The following is a 17,033-nucleotide window of genomic DNA, read 5'->3' as shown; positions in this document are numbered from 1 at the left end:
ATTATGTTCCCCCTGTTCCAGTCAGTGGGAACTTCACTGGACTGCCACAACTTCTCAAATATGATGGATAGTGGCTTAGCAACCTCATCCGCTACTTCCCTCAGGACCCTTGGATGAATCTCCTCAGGTCGCATGGACTTGCGCACCTTCAGGTCCCTTAGATGGTCTTGTACTTGATCTTCTCCTACAATGGACGATTCCTCATTCTCACAGCCCCTGCCTTTGCCTTCTGCAACTTGGGCAGTGTAGTCAGAGATCTTGCCGGTGAAGACAGAGGCAAAAAAGTTGTTGCATACCTCAGCCTTGTACCTATCTCAGGTGACCAAGTTTCCCGTTTCTTTCTGGAGAGGGCCCACATTTTCCCTAATCTTCCTTTTATCACCAGCATACCTGTAGAAGCTTTTCTTCTTGCCCTTGACATCCCTGGCAAGATTTAATTTTATCTGAGCTTCGGCTTTCCCAACCTGATCCCTGGCCGCTTTGCTCAATTCTGTTGTTTAAATATAGTTGTTAACTATCTTAAGATAACTGGCATTTTAAAACAGTGAAACTAATCACGGAATCACGGAATCTTCAGAGTTGGAAGGGACCTCTAGAGATCATCTAGTCCAACTCCCCTGCTAGAGCAGGATTGCCTAAAGCACATCCCTCAGGGCTGCATCCAGGCGGGTCTTGAAAATCTCCAGAGAAGGGGACTCCACAACCTCCCTGGGCAGCCTGTTCCAGTGCTCTGTCACCCTCACTGTAAAGAAGTTTTTCCGTGTATTTGAACGGAACTTCCTATGTTCCAGCTTGTGCCCATTGCCCCTTGTCCTGTCGCTGGGAACCATTGAAAAGAGCCTGGCTCCGTCCTCCTTAAACCCACCCTTTAGGTACTTGTAAACATTAATCAGGTCCCCCCTCAACCTTCTCTTCTCCAGGCTAAAGAGTCCCAGCTCTTTCAGCCTTTCCTCATAAGGGAGATGCTCCAGTCCCATAATCATCTTGGTTGCCCTTCGCTGGACTCGCTCCAGTAGTTCCCTGTCCCTCTTGAACTGGGGAGCCCAAAACTGGACACAGTACTCCAGTTGTGGCCTCACCAGTGCAGAGTAGAGGGGGAGAATGACCTCCCTCGACCTACTGGCCACAGTCTTCCCTATGCAGCCCAGGATGCCATTGGCCTTCTTGGCGACAAGGGCACACTGCTGGCTCATGGATAATTTGCTGTCTACCAGGACCCCCAGGTCCTTCTCCTCAGAGCTGCTTCCCAGCATGTCCGCCCCTAACCTATACTGGTGTTTGGCATTCTTCCTTCCCAGGTGCAGGACCCTACACTTGCTTTTGTTGAACCTCATTAGGTTCTTCTCTGCCCAGCTCTCCAGCCTGTCCAGGTCACGCTGGATGGCAGCACGGCCCTCCGGAGTGTCGGCCACCCCTCCCAGCTTGGTATCATCAGCAAACTTGCTGAGGATACACTCTGTCCCCTCATCTAGGTCATTAATGAATATATTGAACAAAATTCGTCCAAGTATTGACCCCTGAGGGACACCACTCGTTACAGGCCTCCAACTGGACTCTGTGCCGCTGATCACAACCCTCTGGGTTCTGTCACTCAGCCAGCTCTCGATCCACCTCACTGTCACCTCGTCTAGCCCATACTTCCTCAGCTTCCTAATGAGGATGTTATGGGAGACAGTGTCAAAAGCCTTGCTAAGGTCAAGGTAGATGACATCTACGGCTCTCCCCTCATCCAGCCAACCCGTTATAACATCATAGAAAGCTATCAGATTGGTCAGGCATGATTTGCCCTTGGTAAATCCATGCTGACCACTTCCAATAACTTCCTGTTCCTCTATGTGTTTGGAGACGACATCCAGAATGAGTCGCTCCATTACCTTCCCAGGGACAGAGGTGAGACTAACCGGCCTGTAGTTCCCTGGGTCCTCCTTCTTGCCTTTTTTGAAGATTGGAGTGACGTTAGCCTTCCTCCAGTCCTCAGGCACCTCTCCTGTTCCCCATGACCTTGCAAAGACAAATACAGAAAAGGGTGAATTTGGTTGCAGTAGCTGATGCCTAAACATCAATAATGGTGAGCAACGTGATCTAGTCAAAGATGTCCCTGCTTACTGCAGGGGGGTTAGACTAGATGATCTTCAGAGGTCCCTTCCAACCCATCACATTCTCTGATTCTGTTAACCATGTCTAAATCATCTTCTAAATAAGCCGTGCTAAATAGAAAACACTTCTTCCAGTACAGCTTCCTGCAGTCAGCGTATACGTGCTTGTGTTGAAGAGCCAAGTGTGTTTTTTAGGGTCGCCTTAGATTTTATGAAGGACTGCAATCGTTTTCCCTCTCTTACCCTGTACGTGCGAGATAACGTGCAGCCGTCAACTGACATGGAAGGCTGCGGTGTGGACAAAAGCCATGCACCGTGCTGCGAGAGCAACCAGCGAAGGAGGAGGAGCCCGTGCGAGCTCTCGCTGTGCAGGGAGAAGGAGAGGGGAGCGCAGACGGGGAGGAGGCCGGGCCGGCAGAGCAGCTGTCTGAGCGGTGGTCCCACCAGAGTTGCCAACTGCTCAGCCTACAGCTGGAGTGAGTGAAGAGCAGGTTTAAAACATGCCTCTGGGAGAAAGCTTTAAAGCTGTTTCTTGCTCTGAAATACCTGAGCTTGCCAACGTGCCTAACCAACACAGAGTTGCTGCTCAATGCTCAAAACACACCTACGTGAGAAGTAACACTTAAAAGCTCAGGTAAGCGGGGTTTTTAGTGCAAGGTTCTAGCATCTGCTCTGGAAGTGCCATTGCTCTCCAACCATCTCTACGTCAAAGACAACAGGAAAAACCTCCATTCCCACTCTAGTATTTTCTACCCTTCATCCGCAGAGAAAAGCACTATATTGTAATTAAAATGATTTAAAGGTGTGTTTTCTCAGGAATCTTAAATCTTTTGCTGCCTGCACGTGAAGATGTTTCAGTCTCCACTCCTAGGTATTCGCTACTTGAGTTATATTTCATGTGGCAAGGCTGTTAACTCGGTTTTTCAAAAGCTGTAAGAATATAAGAATCACCGTAATGGTCACCCTGCCTCCCATGCTGGCTAATGATCCTTCTAGAAGGAGATCCTTCTAGAAGGAGATCCTTCACCCGTGTGCCCTCCTGACCTCCTCTGATCAGAGCTGGGGAGCTTCCTGAGACAAAGGTTGCATTTGTGTCACGCAAATCCAGATATTTCACAGTCACCAAGCTTCTGAGTGGAAGGTGCCTTTTGGAGCCATTTTTTCATTTCCAGCATCTCCTGTGGCAAGAAGATCCACAATGGAACTGTGCTGTATAAAGAAGTGCTTCTTTTCTGTTTGCTTTAAATCTGATTTCACCGAGTGCCGACTGGTTGTCATTTTATGAAAACCAGCAATTATTCGCTCCCTATTCATCTTTCACACCGTTACAGATATCACATTCCTCGTCTTGAGTTGGTTTCAACCTGGAAAGTGAGTTCCTTCATCTCTTGTGAAGAAACCGTTTTGTACCTCTGATCTTCCCCCCTCTTCCTTTTTGTGTCTTTCAGCTCTGTTGTACGCTTTTTGAGATGGATTGGCGGCACCGCAATATTCAAGATGAGGACATGCCACCGAATTGCCCTGTAGTATAATCTATTTTTTCTCCAATTTTTTCCTAGGAATTGTTAACGTTCTACTTGCCTTTTGGCTGTCATAGACCACTGATCTGATGTCTTGCAACAATGCAAAACTATGCAAAATGACTCCCAGATCTCTGTATTGAGAATGTCAGAGTAATTTAAAACCAATGGTGTGATGCAGTTAGTATTTTTCCCTGTGACAATGAAGCTTATTACTCAGTCTCTCAGCACTGACATTTTTTTCCTAGCTCTTCCATCATTCTGTCATCAAGAAACTTAGTCATGTTTTCCTTTATCAGATTATCTGCTAAAATGTTGACGAGATGCCCCCTGGCATGTCCCCAGAAGCCATATCAAGCCTTGTGGATTTTACATTGGCCTTGAGAACCATCTCATTTACTTCTTGAGAACCTCATTTTCTTAAGAGACTTATTAAAAAAAACAAACACAAACAAGGAAAAAAACCATCCCATACCAAAGCACGTGCACAGCATGGAGTAGGTCCCCTTTTTCCCATGTCCACTCTTTCAAAAAAACATTAATATATTTGTAAGGCTGTGAAAGCTGTAATGATTCTTCTTAATATGTCATAGCTATACTTACGGCACTTCAGGACTTTACAGATCGACCTGGTTTAGAGGTGATTCCTCAAGTGAAGCACCCGCTTGGGAAAACAGTACACTTCTTTATAAAAGCTAAGGCTGTAAATAAAAGTGGCTTAGTATTTCCAAGATGTGGAACTACCGCAATGCTGATGTCAGAAGTTGGATCCCTTTTTTTGGCTCTCTCAAATGGAGCTCCTGTGCGCGATGCCAAAAACGAGTTGGGTGAGTGGGACAAATTACCAGCAGCTCTTCCACTGGTAGAAACAGTCACGAGGAAGAAGCTGCTGCTCCCAAATTAGCGTTGCTGCCAGAGGTACCAGAGCGGTGCCTGAGCCAGCTGCCCCCCCATACGTCCCGCCTGGCCTGGTCCAGCACGCTCCCGCTGTAACTCCTGCCCCGCAGCTTCCTCTCTTCTTACCAGCCCGCCCCAGCGCCCTCCCCTCCCATTGCACAGCATGCCCCATTCTCATGCCCCATTATCTCATTCTGCTCTCAAAATGCAATAAAATAAGCCCCAAATTTTATCATTTTTTTTTAATAGGGATTTATAAAAACTTGGATAGTGAGCTTTCATCTCCCCTTCATTCCCAGTTTTAGAAGCGAATTATAGACCAGCTGGCTTGCCTAAAGTCCAACCACTAAGTCAGGACTTAAATAGGAATGTGCTTTGTTTTCAGCCTACAACTGCTTTCTCTTCTAAATCACAATTATTATTTTTTTTTGTAAATTTGGACTCAATACAGTATTTGTAAAATTATTTCAAATAGCTAATAGAGAGTCCCTAAAGACAAGCAATCTAATGCAGCTGTTTGAGGTTAATGTCATTTATAGCTTTCCTCTTCTACACTGACGCTTTCTCTGTTCATAATTTCATAAACTGGATTGAGGCTTACATAAAGCTACTCACTTTGCATGCATTACAGTTGAAGGATGTATTTTGTTTCTTGATTTTAGCAAGGACATGGACTTCAACGAGGCTGTGATATTCCTAAGCACACAGTTAAACTCCCTAGTCTCTGGCTGAATGGACTAAGCTTTATTTTCCAGATACAAATGATTAATAGGAAGTTATGTGTTCATTGGATTTTTTTAGCCTTTTTGTAACAGCTTCCTGGCAAAAGGGAATGCATATCCTATTATTAGTACAAGAAAATACTAAGAAAAGTTTTAGCACTATATAAACAATGCCTGATCCTTCATAAGGTCAAGTATTTTTCCTCCTGGAGACCTCCTTCCCTCTTATTCCAGGCTGAAATAAAGATTACAGAAGCAACTGATTACCTTAAATCTTTCCCTATTTTTTTTCAATAGGCCACCCCTAAACAAAATGTTTTCAACTTCTGCTTCAATTAAAACCAAATTCTTTAACCTACTTGTATGGAATATAATAGTCAACATAGGTTAGCTCATTACATTGTGCATAATTACTACAAAACTGCTGTACTAACTTACAGTTCTTGGAGCACTCTTTGTAAATCCTCAGGAGTTTCTCTTCCCAAGTAGAAAAATTATGAGGGTCCGGCCATGAGAGCCCATGAGGTTTTGTCCAGCTCTTCCTGTCTCCCTTTTGCATAAAGTAATAATGTAAAATAATCAGTAAGCATTTAAATGTTCCTTTCTGCATCATGCAGCATAACTACTACCACCCCAACACCTGCTTTCTTATAGAACTTCTCCTGTGAACTACAAGGCACTTTTTCAGGTTTCTTTGTCAAATCTTAAGAAGCTTAAAAGTTTAACTAGGTCCTGTAAACCATTCAGTGCTAAAAAATCCAGCATCTGCCTGATTCCACCCCTAGAACACACATCCAGCCACCGGGAAAATTCCAGCACACCTGTAAGTCACAGCACAATGGAAGCCAGTTGGCTCCAATTTTATCAAACTGAATGACGTGGTGCGGAATGCGTTGTGAGCCTTCCCTATCCTTTTGTAGCTGGTGCTTTTGGGAGAGTCAGTTAACTTAAACTGTACATGATTTTAAAATTTTTAAGTTATATTTAAGAAATATTTGCAACATCATTACTACCTAATTATAAAGGTCTGTAGCCCAGCTGCACACTTGACTAGCTTGTTGGTCATGCAAAGCAGGAGAAATTGTATTTTAACAAAATTAAATAACAGCCTTGCCAAAACATACCCCCTCTTATTTCTCAAGTCAAGGAGTATTATGTGCAGCCTGCCACCTGACAGGCTTAAATAATTATTTGGCCATAAATCCTCTGAAGTACAGAAAAATGCTTTTAAAGGCCGTCTAAAGAACAGTTTGCTCATAAGCTGTGCTTGTTGTTCCTTTCATATGCACAAATTTAGCGCTAACACATCTTAGATTCGCAAACAGCCTTTTTTTCATAACAGTATCATAGTAACTCATGAACTTTGATCCACACAATTAGCTAATCAGAGTATTGCCTCTTGCAAACTACGGGAAAAAATTTGAAAAAAAAGGAGACAATAATTTTTACATAACAGTACATTTATTACTGCAAATAATAGGAAGCCTGATCCAAATTACACGTAAAGCAGTTAAGTAGCTAAGTTGTAACCTCTGGAGGTAACACTGATCACAAGCACAACCTCCGAGAATCTGACACGAAGGGTCCTCTGTCACGTGCATCAATCTCCTCAGCATCCCAGGGATGTAAGGGCTTGCCTCAGATGATAACCCAGGCACAACTACCCTTGGTGCGGTTTGTTGCTGTTATCTTGACAGCAGATGTCAGATGAAGGGAAAGTAGCTAAGACATGTCACCATGCAAGTTTTGCTGGCTATCACAGTACACCCGTGATAATTACACGAGCGTCATAAAGGAGGTTGACTTCTCTGCGGTTGTGTAACCCTCTCTCCCTGTAGCCCCAGCTGAAGGCTCCCCAAGGCTTACCTGCCTGTACCCCAAGCATCAGCTCTGATAAAGCACAGCTGCGTACCCTTGACTCAGACTGCTGAGAAAGAGCTGCGGAAAAAGTCTGTAGAAAGGTAAAAAGTGTAAAATTAAAGCCTCTGTTGAGACAGGGGTTCTTAGCAGCTCATGAATTCAAGGGGGCACACACCAATTTGAAAAGTATAAAATCTTAAAGGAGTGAAAACCAGGGAGTCTAGTTAGTCTGTCCCTTCTCCTCCTGTCTGGTGGCTGCCTGGCTAGGAAAGACTCCCCAGCTGCCTCACCTGGGTGGTGAGTATTTAGCCTAATAGCTTGTAAAACATAAATTTTGCATTGTGTATATCCTACTTGCAGAACCTCTTTGTGCCCAAGTAAAGATGCCCAAAGAAGCTGGTTCAAAAGAGGGATACTAACTACAGGCATAGTATAGAAGCAAGCAAGCAAGCAAACAAAAACCCCAACCACAGAAGACAGGCTTCATCAACTCAAAGCCCAAACTTTTCCGTAGCTGTACATTTGATTTCCATGCGAACACCATCACTGTGTTTAGGGGAGGCGTCTGGTTTTGATTTCCTGAGATACTTCACGGAAGTTTGTGTGTCATGCTGTTTGCAGAGAGCATGTGCCACCTACTCAACATCTACTAGGCTCGGATTGCACGCAGACCATAAACTTGTTACAAAATAGTGTATCTTCTTGTTCATTATGAATGTGGCACGTGCTTTTGATATCCCTGGCAAAACGGATTTTTATGTAAAACTGGCCTATTAAAAGTTGGTTCAGCACAGTAACCGCGGTGTGACAATATCCTAAAGAACTTCTAGCTATAGTACTCTTAAAACAGTCCATAAACAATAAGTAAGCTCAGAGGCTGAACCGCTGCTTAACTGCAAAATCATTTAAACATCCTCGCACTCTTCCCTTTAGACATACAAGACAAACATTCCAGCATATGCCATTTTCCTTGCTACACAAAGTATTGTCAGCGTCTAAGTACAATAGACAAATTTAATTTTTCAGCACTAAGAGCTAAATTGCATTGACGGGAGGAAAATAAACCAAAACACGCTGAGAAGAAAGACAAGAGGAAAAATCAAAAAGCGCATTACAAGAAACTGGTATTTACTATGAACAGAACTACCTAACATTATGCAACTACTTCAAATAAGCCGATTTACACCAAATCAAAGACATTATTTCTTCTCTACGGAATAAAGCCTTGAAAGAAGCCGCTGATCCGTAAGATTTTTATCATCTTCACCACACCTGTAAATGGAATGAAAGGACCAGTTACCCAGCTGAGTGGCACCTTGTTTTCGATGTGATATGAGCAGCTTCTTGGCGATTTCTCTGAGAACTCTGCAAAGTCCTTGAGGATAAAGGACATTATGTTTGGACTCATCAATATGAGTATAATTTTATCTGGGTGGTCCTCCTAGGCAATGCCAGAGCTTGTGATGTACGCTTAGCACAGATAGCGGTGAGGTGCGTCCAGCAGGGTCTCTGTACATTTTTAGAGCATAGCATGCTAAATTAAGAATTTTTATTAAAACATAAAAGAGGTTAGGAGGTTACTTTTCACTGTTTAACAATACAGAAAAGAACATAATGTTTATGGTATTTATTTTCCTAAGTTTCTAACACCTGTCCATCAAAACTGATTTCTGGCAAATTCAAAATATCACACAAAAGCCAAATATAATGGCTTTTTTCTTGCAGCAATTAAAAATTGAAAGAAACACTCTTACATTTGTTTTCAGACTATATTTCTGACTAAACTTTCTAGCCCTTTTAAAAAACAAACAAGAAGATCTAAGTGGCTGGTAAAAAGTGCAGCAATCAAGGTCTTTGATGAACATTCGAGGTGGAACAGGGAACAAGTTTCACAGCAGAAATTCCAGGACCCCTTGCAGAAGGAAAACAGAGGGGCCTGTGGCATCTTGCATTCTTCCCTTCATGCAGCTGCAAGACTCCTTTGTATTTGAGACTATTTGGAATTTATTTAAAAGCTAATTGGTACTTAACACACCAGAAAAAATATTGTCAGCTCACAGAGGAAGGCTGAAAAAGGGAAAAAGCTGAAAAAGAAAATGTGTTTGGATTTAAGGTTTGGAAAGCTCCAGCTCTGACAAACAGTGGAAGTAAACGTCACCATCAACATTTGATTCCACTACACAGGTAACTGCTAGTAAGTGACCGTCCCCAATTAAATATGCTTTGGGATCCTTATTTGAAAGAGGTGAGGATACTGGCCTACATAAGCAAACGTTTATTTAAGAGAAAATCTTCAAAAGCACTATATCAGCACAGTAATGCAAGGGCTTAATTAAGATCACAACTGCTAATGGATTTAGGGTGTCATTCATTCACAGCTATCTAAGTCTGGCTCGCTCCCTCCTTCATTCTAGCACTGGGAAGTTACCCCTCAGAAAGGTTTGATTTTTATTTTTTCACCCCCCTTTCTTTATGGGTCTGATACCCAGCCAGAGCAGCGAGCTGATCTGGAGGGCCGCAGTGCTTCATGATCTCCACAGCTGGCACAAGTGAAGCACTGCCCATTTTGGCAGCAACCTTATTAGGTGAGCCTAAGCCAAAGTGCATTTTCGGCTAGTGGCTGAGCACTTGCAGCTTTTGATAGAAAATGTTCAAGCATTGGCAAAGTTGTTTAAAACCAGGAATTTATTCTAACGGCTTCTTTCAGGCCAGCCCTTACTGCCATACTGTATTGTTGCATAGTAAAAATCCATCAAAACATCTCTTCTGGGTAAGTAAACAGGTTCTGCTAGGATACTCCTCCTTATAGATCGTCTGCAGCCATGCACTTCAGCGCAAGAAAGGGACTGTAATCAATATCCTTGTTTAAATTCCTACACAACGTATGCCAAAGAGACTCAATCCAACAATTTCTGCGTCAGGCTTTTGTTCCGAGCTCCAGCTAGAGCCATAACAAACTCGCATAGCAGGATTTCAAACAGGCCCTCTGCTCTCCTCTCTTGCAGGCAGCCAAGCTATTTGCAAACGCTTTCACACGTTCTCCTGCCTGTGAGAAATGTAGGCCACAGCTTACCACAAGCAGAATGTGTGAAAACGCTTTTAAAAAGCCCAGCTGCTGGCCTGCTTTTCATAGACAAAGAGTGAAAGTGCTTTTAAACACTCCCCTGCCTTCCACACTGTAAACTCTCCCTTTTTGCAAAGGGAATTTTCCCCTTTCCAGGGTGAAAACATCCCACGGGCCATCTCCCCTACCCCAGCATGTAGCTGCTCCAGCACCACTCTTCTACTACTCTCCTTAAGGCTCTGGCCAAACCATAGTACTGGATGAAAAAAAACTCAAACAACTAAACAAACAAACAAACCCACCCCCAATTGCGTCTGCTTTCAGATTCTCAATATTTCAATGTATTTTTAAATATCAACGTTATCCATAATTATTTGATTCTTAAGTAAAAAAGTTGGAAATTGAAAGGAGTTACATTTGTTTTCATACAAGTAGTCAATCCAAATGAATTCCAATTAGGTGAATAAACAATACTATGCTGCAGCTAAACCAGAAATTCCTCAGAAATGGGGGGTTTAAAATTAGCATGAAAGATATGTAAGGTAAAAACGAAGAAACAAATTACAAACCATAGATACAGAATAATACTCAGATTTTAATCCATGGTTAAAGTCCACGATTTTCACAATACTGTCCAAAGGTTTCAAACAAGAATACCACTCAACATGGAAAACAAAATGAGAATTTATGTTAAATTTCAGGGTTGCCTACCTGGGTCTAAGATGCTGAAGGAACTGAACCTTCTTTCTCATTTGATCCTAATTTTGCTTCACATTCTTTGCAAGTATGATGACAATGCCTACAATATTGAAAGCAGACAAAGTATTCAAGAATTTTGCTGGATTTTTTTCTAATACAACCATATAGCATGCCAGCAATGTCCTCGAAGAACTAATCTCTTGCCTATGTTCTCCAATCGTTGTAACTGCTTTATAGGACATAAACTGCAAAAGATGACATCTAAATGTCTCAGCCAATAAAATCCCATTAATTATTATTCTTAACTACCATTTCCAGCAAACACCAAAATATAATAGGATTTTCTAAGCAGGAAAAGACAGTCCTTGCTATTGTACCTATCAATAAGGAGCAAATAGAGTTAGGAGCAAGGTGTATAATGCAAAAGAGTGACAAATAGCCAATTTGTGTAATACCATGTGAGGAAAGCAATAGCTTTGTTATGTGGGGGAAGAATGGAAGTGGAAGGACATAGGAACAATGAGAAAACTTCCCATTATCAGTCAGGCATTTTCATAGGCATAAAAGCTCACATTGGTCTGGGGGAAAGATGTGGAAAGACAGAGGAGAAAGATTTTGTGGGTAGGATTTTTGGAAATGCAATTTTTGTGTGAAAGGTGCATATGAGAAGCCATATTGGGAACGAAAATAGTACCAGCAGTTGAAGGGGGAGCTTGGAAGGAAGTCGGAGTGTGATTTGATGGGAAAGAGTACTTTATATGAAGCTTAGATGTCTAAAACATGGCGGTGACAGGAGGCAACCACTGAGATCTATCATACAGTTGTAAGGTGGAAAAAATGCCCTTGCAATTTGTGCTCTTCATGGTTTGGCATGACAGTGTGAGGCTGGGCAAAACCACAGTGGAGGAGGTTGGAATGTGAGGTGACATTGAAATTCTTGTTAAAATATGAGGATAGTGTAAAAAAAATCTGCAGTGTATTTGGCCAGATGTATGGTACAAAGGAGGACTCGAAGGGCTGAGTGATATAATAGAAGATCACGAGACACTTAGAGGCACAATACTAGATTAAAAGAGAACTAGTAACTGTTGTTCCATCACACTTAAAAGTATGATAATTTCATTTAAATAATAGATTTCCTAATAACAGGTATTAATACTGAGTTTAATTTGCATTTTCTGAAGAATGTTTAGTAGTTTCTAAAACTGACATATATAGCCTAAGAATGTAAGAGTAGTACCTCATGACCTGATCACAAAATTTAAATTCATAGTTTTGCTGCATATTATTTTTAGTATTGTAAAGATTATTTTAATCTAGGATTAATGATTTAAAACAGCACAAACCTTTTTTGTTGCGGACAAGATGGTACAATACCAATTTTCTGGAACTTTTTTTGGCATTCTCCCACGTACGACATCTTTCCAATGGCAAAACCTAAGACACCAGCAACTATAAAGACAGACAACAAAACATTGTTAACACAAAAGCTTAAATCAACAGTATGCAATTGGCACCATTTTAATCATATGACGAATTGTATGTAGCGTGTCTTCTCAAAACATGTCGCAAACACATGTGAAGTTATACAGGGATTACAGGGATGATTTCAGTAACTGCTGAAAACCGGCTACCTATCGCGAGACGTAGCAGCTTGTCCAAGACAATGTAGATAAGAAAAGGATATCATATTCATCTGGAATTTCAAGATTTCAGATTCCGAGGAACAGATTATAAAGAAAGCCCATAATGAAATTAAATCACAATGTCAGCACTAATTTATCTTGCCCTTGTATGCACAGCATAGTATTTCTGATGATCCTAATTTTAACACTTATCTTCTCAGGGCTTCTAAGACGCTAGAACGTCAGCCTGCCATACTGTCGCACTGGGGATTTCACTCATTACGGAGTCAGAATAAAAATATTACTTCAACATCCTCAGTTTTCTGTTGAACTTCTGCTGAAGAGGGAATCGATTTCTTGCCATTTAAAAGCCAACTTACTGTACTGTACAGCTTCTGTGCTTTTATTTGTTGTCTTTATCAACGTGGTCCTAAACTAGACAGTTAAGATAAATCAAATGAACATGTGAAAAGGAACATACTATTTTATATATACTATGATGGCCCCTTGATACCATAGGCAGTGTGATCTGCTAAGCATGACTGATCAATGAGCCTGACATTAGTTATAGGTGAGATTGGAGTTTTTACCAGTTTGAGAGGATATATTAAGTAAATATAAGCTGCTACTGAAAATGTTTACATTAAAAGAACCTTATTTCAAACATTTATTTTTAAACAGAGCAGAATTCTGATTTCCTAAAGCACTGCAGTAATATCTCATAAATTCAAAAAAAAGGAAGAGTTTGAAAAGAGATTCAGAGAGATGCATTGAAGGTCTGCAGATTGCCTGTAAATAATTTTTCTTTTCCTTTTAAAATTGGGTACAACTTACTTGCCATCTTAGGTAATGCACCAAATCTTGGGCTTGCTGAGAAAATGCCTACAATAAAAGGAAATAGTCAGAAAACTTATTCATTTGAGGAACTCACCATCACTCAAAACCAAAGACAGTATTTTTCCTACAAGCTTTTGCATTTCTGAAGGTGAAGCCTGTACAAATGGGTAAGACTGTCCACTAATTCAGATTCAGGAACATCAGGGCACTTTCCATTCCACTAGTTCTTAGTGCATCCATTTTGGTGCAGTCCTAGAGTCATAGGAGGAAAAAAATCCGGACTTTGCAGGATTCAGTTCAGGCAGGGGTTCAGAGAGTAAACTAACATGAAAGCAGCATGGCTATCACTGTTGACATCTGCAGCACTGCCGGAGAGATGGTGACGTCCATTTCAGCACAAACCAACCTTGCAAATATAATAGTAAAGTGAAATCTCTTACTCAGGGTTCAGCTTCTTGTGCTGCGAGAAGCAGGACTGAACTGTTCTTCAGTTTTCTGTGGCTATTAGTTAAGCTCATGTTAAACTGTAGCACAGATACCACATCTCCTCTGGAAGGGAGAGATCATACATTTTGGTCTTCTTAAGGAGAATACAATGTGCTGAACCTGAAAACCAAAAGATTGGCTTTTCCTACCAAAATCTACTTCCCCTCAGTTAACACCAGGAGGTGGAACCATTATGGCTCTGCAAGTGTGTGTCTGGCAGAGGAGTGCCATACTGTGGAGGAGGGCTCCACACAGCAAGGGTGCCATGGCAAAGGGAAGCGAACACTGTGTGCACTGTTCCATGCATTCAGACACTATTAATGAGGCTCAGAAGCTCCACCTTCTTATAGAGCCAGCGTACTGCGTGTAGTCATCAGAGAGGGCATTTAGACAGAGGAGCATTCAGTCTATGGTAAGTGCAAGGGCCTTCGCCCACTGGCATCTATGCAATTTTAAATTGTGTCTTTCGGGGGAGGGAGGAACAAAATTGCTGTTTGTTTCCAAACAGCCCCCGTCTTCCAATTGTTGAGACTCAGTAATGACTATTGAATATGGCCATTTGTTATTTCACAGCTGATAAGAAATGTCCAAGTACAACAGAGAGAAACTGAGAAGAGTACCCGGTGGCGGAGGGTGGCATGTTAGCTACCAAGACAACGCTAACGCCCTTCCTATCACTGCTCACCCCTTTTCAAACATCGAAACCTTTGCCTTCCCTCACAGACTCTCCCGTCCTTCTTCCCATCTGTCTACAAGCTCATAGGTCAAGGATGCAACAGAGAACCTACATCAACCTGTTGTGGTATAGCACAGCTTTTAGGTTTTCTGTTCTAGTCCTCCTGATCATCTTAGTAAAAAAAAGAAAGAATGTGATGAGGAGGAAACATGGGAACAGTGGCTGGAACAAAACAAGGGGCTTGCAAGCGCACACAGTGGGAAAAAGCTGAGCCATTTCCACCTCCTCCATCTGCTGTCTCCCACCACCCATCCCTTATAGCCCCTTGTTTATTTTCTGCTTCTTGCTTCAGACCCTTTGATTTTTATTTTCTCCTACCCACCTTTGCTGTAAACGGCTGCTGAGGCAGGCTGAAGGACTGTCTTATTTGCTCCTGTGGGATACACCCATCTTAGCAGTCTTCAGGGTGGATGCCCTTCACACTTTACCCAAAACGCTAACCTCAACCTTATTACTAGCCCCCAGAAGGGAAACTACACATTGCACGTTGCAATGTGTAGAACCAGCCTCATCCACCACATAAATGGAATACAATTCTCTTTTGTGTTAGCCTGCAGATCGCAAGACATCTCTATAAAAAGCTCTCTGTCTCCTCACTTTGGCAGCAGTCCTTGTCTCTTTGCACCAAAGCTGTATTCATATTGATATGTGGTCACTGTAAAAACATCGCCAGCTTTTTCAAAGAAACCAACAGTTAGAGCTACAGTACCCGATTTTGATGCCCCTGCTCAGGTTGTACGATTCTCTGCCCTATAAGCAGCCTCAGTGAAGAAGGCTCTACTCAAATACATGTGATCATGGTGACAGAATCTAGCCACCCGTTTTTGAATTCGTGAATTCTCTTTTCAGTTCATGTTCTTTCAAAAGAATGACTGTGGCAATGCATACATAATGATCAAATCACTGTAACAATGACGGTGATGAGTGAGAGGAATATTGATCTTGGAAAACAGCAGACCTTAGGGAAACGTGCATTTCAGCAGTATAATTCCAGAGTCTTAACTTCACAACTTAGGACCATTATGTATTTTTTATATTTACCTTTTGAGACTAGCCCCTGGGTGACAAGCATGCTCCCAAGAGACAAAGGAAGAGCTGTAAAAATAAAAAGAAGTGTATTTGGTATCAGCCAAAATTTGTTACCTACTTGTTAAATTCATTACTCTTTTAATGTTAAATGTTTTATATATTTAGAATGGTAAACACATTACTCATCTTCTAAACATTAACTTCATGCACTGTTCTAATCACCTATTACATCTGCTCATTCAGATTACTATTCCTTCAAAGCAAGGATGTGTTCACACAGTGCCAGACATCGGGCATCTGCAGCTAATGCATCATATATAGTTATTAAATAATAGCTTCCATAATACAAATATCTCCTCTCAGTACTGCACCACTAGTAATGACCGCAGCTCTGATTAAACGCTGAAACCCTTTTCAGTCTTCTCCTTTCAGAAAATGTATAATATAGATACAAACTGACTTGGTGGACTTAAAAGGCACTAAGACACTGAGTAACTAATCTTTTAGACGTCCTAACACCTAAAGAGTTTCACAAACCCAAGACACGTAGCCATGCCTGCCTTTCTTTTGAAGGCAACAATAAGTATGCAATGAAGTAAAGCATTCCTAAGGTTGTTTTGATAATGGAATTCAAGAATAGAACCAACTCTATGATTGTTAAAGTAAGTTCATATTAAACAAGGGCTTAATTCAACCCCCTTTACCTACAATGATTACGCAAATAATTAAATTAATCCAATAGTAACATATTGCTCAATTTAAAATAAGGTGACAGTTAACTCACAATAATATTCCAACAAACTCCAATGTATTACAATAAACAGCACGGCATTTTGCAGCCATTCCTGCATAACTACATCAAGAAGTCATTCTCAGTGTCATAAGAACAAGTTTGCATTGCTCACCTCTGTACCAGAAACTTTCCTTTTTGCATTCTTTACGGATCCTTGCAATTTCTTCGGCATTGTGAGTTTGTGAGCTGGGACAATAGAACATTGGCTGAAAGGATAAACCTGGGTTAGTTTACTGAATTTAATCTCACAGGAAGAAAAAAAAAACTAAAGAAGGCAAAATATTTAAAAAAACAAATAAAACAATGCAAAAACCAACAAAAACTTCTTGTTATGTTGTTAGCAGTGTGATGAAATACTTGATACCACAATACAGAAAGAACTACATAGGTTTTAAAGTTAAAACCACTCATCCTGTTGGTCTATACTTTCCTAAAATAGCTCAGCTGCTGCTCACCCCAGAAGTATATTGCTTTATTTCTGTTAGCCATTTCATTCTTATGAGCTACATCAGCTTTCTGGGAAAGAAATGACAGGAAATACAGAGTCCTCGTTTCTAAAAATGAAGTTCTGCCCCATACAGAAGTCAGTTTAAGTGCAGTAAGACTAGATTTTGCAAGTATTCAGAAGAGGGTCAACAAGGGTCAACATAAACTCTGTCAGATTCCCCT

General features: G+C 41.4%; 1 protein-coding gene across 1 annotated transcript; it reads right to left on the bottom strand.

The window, feature by feature from the left end:
* Positions 1-6,714: 6,714 nt before the first annotated feature.
* Positions 6,715-16,622, bottom strand: OCIAD2 (OCIA domain containing 2). The gene is made up of 6 exons (XM_054203123.1): positions 16,477-16,622; positions 15,584-15,637; positions 13,318-13,365; positions 12,205-12,310; positions 10,871-10,958; positions 6,715-8,367 (listed from the first exon to the last, which is right to left on the bottom strand). The coding sequence occupies exons 1-5, from the start codon at positions 16,565-16,567 to the stop codon at positions 10,877-10,879; spliced, it is 381 nt and encodes a 126-aa protein (XP_054059098.1). The 5' UTR covers positions 16,568-16,622; the 3' UTR covers positions 6,715-8,367; positions 10,871-10,876.
* Positions 16,623-17,033: the final 411 nt, after the last annotated feature.

The sequence above is a fragment of the Rissa tridactyla genome, chromosome 5 (genome assembly GCF_028500815.1).
Source record: "Rissa tridactyla isolate bRisTri1 chromosome 5, bRisTri1.patW.cur.20221130, whole genome shotgun sequence".
Classification (NCBI taxonomy): Eukaryota; Metazoa; Chordata; class Aves; order Charadriiformes; family Laridae; genus Rissa; species Rissa tridactyla.
The sequence above is the reverse complement of the archived record's forward strand: the minus strand, read 5'-3'. Positions and strand labels throughout refer to the sequence as shown.